General features: G+C 36.9%; 1 protein-coding gene across 1 annotated transcript; it reads right to left on the bottom strand.

Annotated features, from left to right (window-relative positions):
- Nucleotides 1–1,533: 1,533 nt before the first annotated feature.
- LOC117342510 lies at nucleotides 1,534–4,194 on the bottom strand. The gene is made up of 2 exons (XM_033904687.1): nucleotides 4,051–4,194; nucleotides 1,534–2,849 (listed from the first exon to the last, which is right to left on the bottom strand). Exons 1-2 carry the CDS (start codon nucleotides 4,157–4,159, stop codon nucleotides 2,476–2,478), a joined length of 483 nt encoding a protein of 160 aa, XP_033760578.1. The 5' UTR covers nucleotides 4,160–4,194; the 3' UTR covers nucleotides 1,534–2,475.
- Nucleotides 4,195–8,301: the final 4,107 nt, after the last annotated feature.

The following is an 8,301-nucleotide window of genomic DNA, read 5'->3' as shown; positions in this document are numbered from 1 at the left end:
GGACTGTTCATCAAACACAAGCAACATCGATATTCATCACTATTTCATCTGATTTTCGTACACTCTCACTTATAAACCATTTACTGTGGTTGACAGTTACCATTAAATATTCATACATGAATGGGATGACGTGATACAGGATATCCTGGCACGGAACACAATCGAATGTCCTGTGTCGCTATTGGGTTTCGTTTGTTTTCAAACACGCACATGCGTTCCATTTGTTTTTACGTGCATGAAATTTATATCAACCACCCCATCAATTAACGTGGTGCGGCAGGGTAATTCTCATTATCCTTCCTGACCGGCTAAAAAAACTGGCGAAGTTTCTGATATTTTATCGACAATTTGAAAAATCTTCTACAGGCCGACTAACATCTGAACTACTGTCATAGTGAACAAGCCTTGGTAGGTTTTCGCATATCCAATACCGTCGTATGGAAGGCAAGCACACATACATATATCGAATCATCGATAATATTTTAACATACCTGACCGTGCGGGTATACATGTCAACGCACATAAACCGTTAAATCCACTAATCTTATAATCCGACTCCGAGGGTATCCGAACATTTCGCGGCCATATTTGTAAAGATTGCGTTCATTTTACCAACGAGATCTCGCGTGGCACAGGGTAACTCCTCAAGCTGAAAATAGCTTCCTGTTAGACTTAATCATGTGACTCACATAACACATTTATTGAGTAGCTGAAAATATACCACGAAATACCCCCCCCCCCCCCCCCCCCCCCCCCCCCCCCAACCCCAACCCCAAACCCCCCACGACCTTTTTAACTATGACAGGAGTTACGATATAGATTTTCAAAAATCTAATAATATAACATCAGAAACCATCGGATTAGTGAATATGGCTTCGCAAGACGATGGTTGATTGTATTCTAAAGGATTTATGCTGTTTCCATGCTTTTATAACAGAAGAGGAAAATACAACGACGAGGCGGGAACTCGAACACGGGACCTCCGAACTATTTGTGACACCTGGCCACTGGCGTTCAATCCAGTCCAACAAAGTCTTCAACCTTGTAGACATTCCCGATTCCATAATAATAACACCTTCCTGGGTATCTTATTTGAATTAACAGGCGAGAAAAAATGCAACGACTATTCCGAGACTCGAACCCGTGACCTCCTGCTTTGAGTTGCTTCACCGGCGTTCAGTCTAGAACAGTTCTTCTACACTTTCATAATTTTTCTACAAAAACATATCCTCAGGTGCTGTTTCTGGCGGCCATGCACAGTTTATTTCTAGTTGTGGATAATTAAAAGGAATATGTGGGAGCGGAAAAAGCGTTGGCGACTAGTTTGATGGTTAATTCAGTGAGATCCCCGCCAATTGAACTTTTTAACTTGACATTTAAGTGAGAAGCGAGTACCTTGTTAAGTAGCCATTGATGATGATATACAAGCTGTATTATAATATGATAATTGATACCCAGATTCTCGGTAACATATATTTCCCTTTGTATTAAAGATGAAAAAACTATAGACAACATCGAACAAACAAATATCGATTAATTTGAAAATAATGTTTTATTGAGAAAATGTAAATAAAGATTTTTTTATATATATGAATGTATTGCGAGAAATATTTCTAATCCGTAGACTCGACATTATCCATATTTAATCTAGATTGAGGACCGTGACCAGGCGGGGCATGCTGAACTGATACGGTGGCTGAAGACAATGTCTCGTTCGGTATTTGTAATGATACACGCTCACTATCATAACTTTTGTGCTCGTGGGCTGACGTCCTGGCCGGTCTTTTTACATTAATATAAGTAACTAAAACACAGTTATAAAATCTATGATAGAATGAATTAAAGGGACATTCCTTCGTCTGAATAAAGTGTATGTCGCCAAAACGAAAGTTAATGTGTATTTTTCCCAAGAAGTCAAAGCTATAATCTTTAAATTAACATGTCAGTTTTACTTTCAAGGGAAACCAAAGTGCTTCAAGTATTGAATCATAAACTTCTTAATTGGACTCGAAGTATCACTAATTACCGCAAAGATAAAACGTTATTTGTGTACGAAACGTCGTCATTTTTTCTGTACATTTCGGCGTTACTTTCATTACTGGTAGACACAAAAACTCATATAATCCTCATTTGGGATTAGATTTTATCAATAGAAACTTTGCACGTTCCTGATGTCGGAACGAAGGAATGCCCTCTTTAAAGTGAACGATTTCTGCCATTATTAATTCATTTCTGTAAACATGCAATATATCCATAATTAAATTGTGAAACATCTTGTCTTTCTCTATAAAAGATCTTCAACTCGGCTAAACTCAACTGATTACGACACATCATCAACACACACGACACTGACAGGATCTTCGGATCTTTCCGGCAAGCACCGGTATTTTCCGCTACGTAATATTGTCCACGCTTGCGTAAGGCACTCTGAGAGAGATTGCAACACATATCACCGTTTACGTGTCCAGTGAAAACCTAACGTTGTTTCTTGGCGTGTGCGAAGTCACCGGTTCTGGCGGCGTACACGTGCTGCTTGATTGAAATTAAGTCACACGCGACAATACCAGCTACCATGAAGGCTATTAACACAGCTCCCATGAAACCGAGGCTAACGGCGGTAGTTCGGTTGTCTTCGGCGCTGACATACTTCCGGGTGTTGGAGGACAGCGTTGACGTGTTAACTGCTAGTTGTCGTTTGGTGTTTTTGAGCTCGATTTCTGCCTCCTCTCGTTTTTCCTCAGCGGTGACGTTAAGACGTTTTTCTTCCTCGGCTCTCTCTTTCCACTTTTGAAGCTTGTCGTGATAATCACATTCACATTCACACATGTCCGGATCTGGTTGCGCAGTCACTACGAAAGGAAATCAACATTCTATGTCAATCTCTATTTGAGCACAGGAATTTGGCACGAATTTTCCAACTTACTGTTGAATGTATAGACCAAGTTTTTTTTGCGAACGATGCTTTAGATCCTTGCTTTTCCAAATACAATAACATATTTTATAAAATATCCAATCACGACTTGCATTAATATAACGTGCATTTTATTTGAATAAAAATTCTGTGATTATTATGCCCGAAATTCAGCAAGATATAAAGCACAAATGCAAAGCAGATGCAGGATCTATGTGAAACAACATTATCTTGTATCAGGTGAGGTTTTCGATACTTGGTAGATCAATTTTCCAATGTGTGTGTTAGATACGGCCATGAGAAAAGAAACATCATTTTGCATTCTTCTTTGTTAACGTACATTGAAACTTATGGTGCATTTTACTCGCTGTTATTGATGCAAATATTTATAAGTAATACAACATCTTGGTATCAGTAAGATTAAAGGAAGTCAGGCCAAAATGCTCACAGAATGAGGACTATTTTTCAGGAAAAGATTATTGTACCATAAAGATTTGATAAAGTTCAAGATTTGCCTCCATATACAGTGTCGACTTTCCTTTATAATTTTAACCGATGCTATTATGACAGGCTAGATTCTATAAGTACCAGGGAATCTAGTTCAATGGAGATTATCAAAACTCAAACTGGATAATAGTCTCATGGATCAGATCGTTTAAACACTTAATTGAACATTTGGTCAGTGTCGAATTAGCGTATATTTCAGCCAGTCCACGCACATCGCCTTTTTAACATTTTAATCTTATTTGTAAATTCGAACTCTTTGACTGGCTTGTCTCCTAAGGTCATACTAATTTCCAAGTCAACTTGGTTTGTTTCAACAACATGGAATTCGCATGAATATCCAACCCACTTCCCATTTATTCACGCCAAGCCCCAATGGTTTCAACTTGTGAGATGTTACTTATTGAATATAAAAATATGTCATACTTTGTTGAATAACCTGTTCAATGTTTAGATATCTTAGAAGTTGTAGTATATTAGTTTTCAATGAATACCGCGAAGGGTTTTTATTTTACCAAACATTACTCTTGATCCTGAAACGTTAGAAATTGTTCTATACACAAAAACATAGGTCCAAACACAACTTGGACTGTTAAAAATTATCATGTAGACTCTGAATGTTTAACGTAACTTACCGTGACTGTTAAAGATGGTAAGAACGGCCAAAGACAGACAGCTGGCGACACCGATTTTCAACATCATCTTCTTGGAGGAAATCGCAACCACAAACAGACATTTCAACATAAAAATTCCGACTGGCAACGACTCATTCAATATTCAGTGTCACAAGAGGATGACAAACAGAGAATATAGTTTTAAATCAATAAAAATCGATATAATAATTAATGTTTTATATGTTTTCGACTGAGAATGTTTCCCATTATTTTGATCCAAAAATATACTTATGTAGCACAGGACACTTGCGGTTGACTGAACATCCTATCAGACGTATATGGAAACATTAATCCGACGACCAATGACACGCTTCATAAACTACCTTATGATAGGATGGAATATTGATAACCGCTAGGTGTCGCTTTAGGCTGGCGATCAATATTTGTTCTGAGTATTAAAATCAAGTATTATGACACAAAAATGTCAAGAATACATTAAACGTCCGTATGACCTCTGGATTTCTTGGCCTGTGAACACCTGATGTTATTTCCAGTCGGAATTTTCTTGTAGTAGCTGGTGGACTACCTCAATGAACAACACACCCGCTACTCGTCACATTCATAATTCACTTTATGTAAACCTGGATGGTAAAATTTAGTCAGTCGTCTACGCTCACGAAACCATACCACATCCATATTGACACATATATTATAGCCCTGTAAGGTACCTCGGATTCCGTGTCGGCGTATCAGTCTGTGATTCTGTTTAGTACTGATCCTTGAAAATGCATTTCCATCTTCAAATACTTCGTCGGTATTAAAGGAGTGGTTGGCTTTTGAACTTCCTTTGGCAAATTTTTCCTGTAAATATTAATAACTTTTCACAGGGATTTACATATATTTCTAATTTGGTTGTTTATTTCTGTCAAGTTTTTCACCTTTTTTTTCTTTTGCAAATTTGAAAGGAAAACATCGGAATTACAGTACAACATTGTTTGCATAAACAACTAGAAGTTTGAAAAAATATATCATATCTTAAAACTGAAATATACATTTTAACAATGAAATTATCTCGATTAAATTATAACAAAATTAAAGAAAGCAGGGGAAAAGCGTATGTTGATAAACGTAAACGCGGTCCTTCTCGAGTGGAAGGTGAGTGTTCCTAGATCCCTTCGATCAAGCTACACTGTTTCCCCCAGCGATATACGACGTTTTTGTATATAGCATGAATTTTAAAACTAAACGCTGATGTTAAGACATAATTCCTACAAAGCTAATTTCTCCAAGCGCTTTCATTCCTTACCATTATTGAAAACTGAAGCGTGACTAATTAAAAGTTGATTTATTCATTTATGTGCATCCCAATCCACACTTCTCCACTTCAGCATGTTTGCATTACATGATTCGTAGTTACGCGAGTGACGGTCAATTCCAGGTCTCTCAGAAGAAGAATTTTGAAGAATTTAACACCGGTCACCGTCATTTGTTTGGGCCAAGTATCTGACCTCTTGATTTTGTCATCATCACTTACACCCGACTGTTGCTCGGACTCTGAACCCCTTTAACAAGACTCTACTGTGGTAGAAGGGAGATAACTCGCAATGCAACTGAATCGCAATATATTGATATCGACCTGCGTCCGTGGCCATCGTCTAACATCATGCCTTGTCCTTCCGTACTCACTCAACATCCTTGCGGGGTACATTGACCAATTCATTGCGTCTGAAGATCTTCGTCGCCTATATCACTGCGCATATGCTTTAAGTGACGGAATGAACGGAAATAAATTCTGATTGCGATGTGCACCCCACAAGTCTATAGACAAAACACTCTACCCCACAAGTCTATAGACAAAACACTCTACCCCATAAGTCGATCTTGGTCGTTCGCCCGTCCGTCTTTCACAATCTTTGTTCTCATCTCATAACTTTAATATTTACCGACCGATTTATATGAAATTTGGTCAAGATATTCAGTTCACAATGAAGATTTCGTTATGACATTTTGAAGCAAAGCTGGTTGGAATTAAAAATCAAGCCTAGCAAATATAGAGGTAAATGGAAGCGAGAGTTTCTTACTTGTAATTGTTTTCGTTTTACAGTCCAAATGTCAAACGTCAACCTGAGCAATATGGGCAGATGACTTCTTGATGATGATGTGGGATATATTTCCATAACACTTGGACCTGGCTGACCTGTTAGAGTTCTAAACGTAGATTCTCCTTGTCATCAAATTAGTTAATAATGTAGAAAAAAAAACGAGTGTTACCTAACACCAATAAAGATCATCTCGGCTGCGTGGAATGCTTTTGTATGTTTTTTTTTTTTTTTTTTGCTTTGTTTATTTTTTTATTGTTTTTTTTTTTATTTTATTTTTATTTTTTCGTTTTGTTTTTATTTTTTGTTTTTTGGTCTCTTTTCATTTTTATTTATTTTTTACATTTTTCGTAGATATTCCCCTTCCTATATTTGTATGCAATATGTGTTTAATTCTTTTTTTTTTTAAATTCGTGACTGGGCTTGATCTTAAAGGACCGCAATACTGAATGGAGCTTAGCTGAGTTGGATATTGTCCCTCTGCTTTGTAAGCCAAACACTTGACGTAATGAACAACAACTAAAAACACTGTAACTGCTGTCAAATAGAAATTCTGAAAATGAATTTTGTAGCAAATGAAAGTATGTGTTCACAGGTAAGTTTACCCACATTTGTACAATGTTATTATACATGGTGAAACGTTTACGTCATAGTGTAACAGTCTAGTCAAGGGAAGTAACTCTGCCATCCTTAACTGTATTTAACTTTAGCGTACAGAGTTATTGCGGATAATGCATTATAGCGTAGTAAACACAGCATTTACAAACGAAACTGTACGCTGGTCGGTTAGTCCAGTTTCCAAATGTTGGATCCTTTATAGTTTCCAGTGTGATACATCAGAAATTATGGCGTTCGGCGATGATCAATATCCCTGATCGGAAATGTCTGGTGGTGCGTACACTGTTATTCGTAAGCGTGATATTTACAAAAAGGATATCTTTACCTGCAATATTTACGTAATATGACCACCTAAACATTGGTAAACCAAGTTTTCAATGGTACGTTGGAGCGTAATAAACGAAATTATTTACAAAAATTGAATATCTGTAAAGATACATTTTTCGCAATGTGTGTCAAGAATCTATTACAAATACCTGTAACAAATGACACGACAAGTTCAATTGATAAAAGTTGGTAAAATAGACGTTTTATGATCATCGCATTCTGTCAAAACGTATCAAAACTGTACCGTTAGTTCAAGTAAAGCTGGAAGAAATTGCACCATTATTTATGTATTTTTGTCTTCTGTATATTGCAGGTATAAAGATGGCATCGCTCAATTTCTATCATTGTTACTACTGCGAAAACACCACGCGTGCATTTAAAGATGCATGTATAATACAACATTGTGTTGATGTTCATTTTATTTTGAAACTGAAATGCAAAATAACAAAGGACAGATCGACCGAAATTAAAAACTTCCACATTACTCCAATTGAATACATGAAACAAAACAAAACGAACTCTGCAGTCCCAAATTCGGAAAGGATAAAAATTTCTAGAAATTCAAACGACAGTATCTCCACACCATTTCAGACACCCAAGAAATTCAAATGGCATTTACTCCTAGAAAATCAGAACCGCAAGATGATTCCAATGGTGATATATGTAATATTTCCAACAGTTTTCAAAATATGTCTGCTGAGTAAAGCCATTTAAGTGAAACACAAAACCAAGAATGTCAAACAACCCCATCAATACAATGTAGCATTGCTGTCCTAAGACACAGACCGGAACACGGAGTTGCTTATTGAAATCATGGAGATTATATCCAATGATATCGAAATCATGGAGATTCCATCCAATGATATTGAAACATCAACAGAAAATGGCCATAAAGATGCCTACCTAAAATTCAACAAGTTACTTTGCGATAAATCTCTCCCAAAAAGAAATATTACATACTTGCTTTTTCTAGACGTGGTAGAGTGGTTCTCCATATCCGACAGCCACCAAATGAGATACTCTAAGGAAGTAAAACATTTTTGGAAAGTGGAAGTACAATTATTTAAGGGAAAATTCTTAGCGATTTATGGGTGGACGGAAAAAGGTCGATTTGATCCACAGCATTCCGTCATCATCTTCGCGGTACCAGATCGAAACCAACTCAATGACAAATCGACAGTCTTTAAAAAAATGTCCTACCACAAATGATTAAGGAGATGATAGATCT

Source organism: Pecten maximus, chromosome 14 (assembly GCF_902652985.1).
Source record: "Pecten maximus chromosome 14, xPecMax1.1, whole genome shotgun sequence".
Classification (NCBI taxonomy): domain Eukaryota; kingdom Metazoa; phylum Mollusca; class Bivalvia; order Pectinida; family Pectinidae; genus Pecten; species Pecten maximus.
Note: the sequence above shows the minus strand (reverse complement) of the source record. Positions and strands in the feature narration are given on the sequence as shown.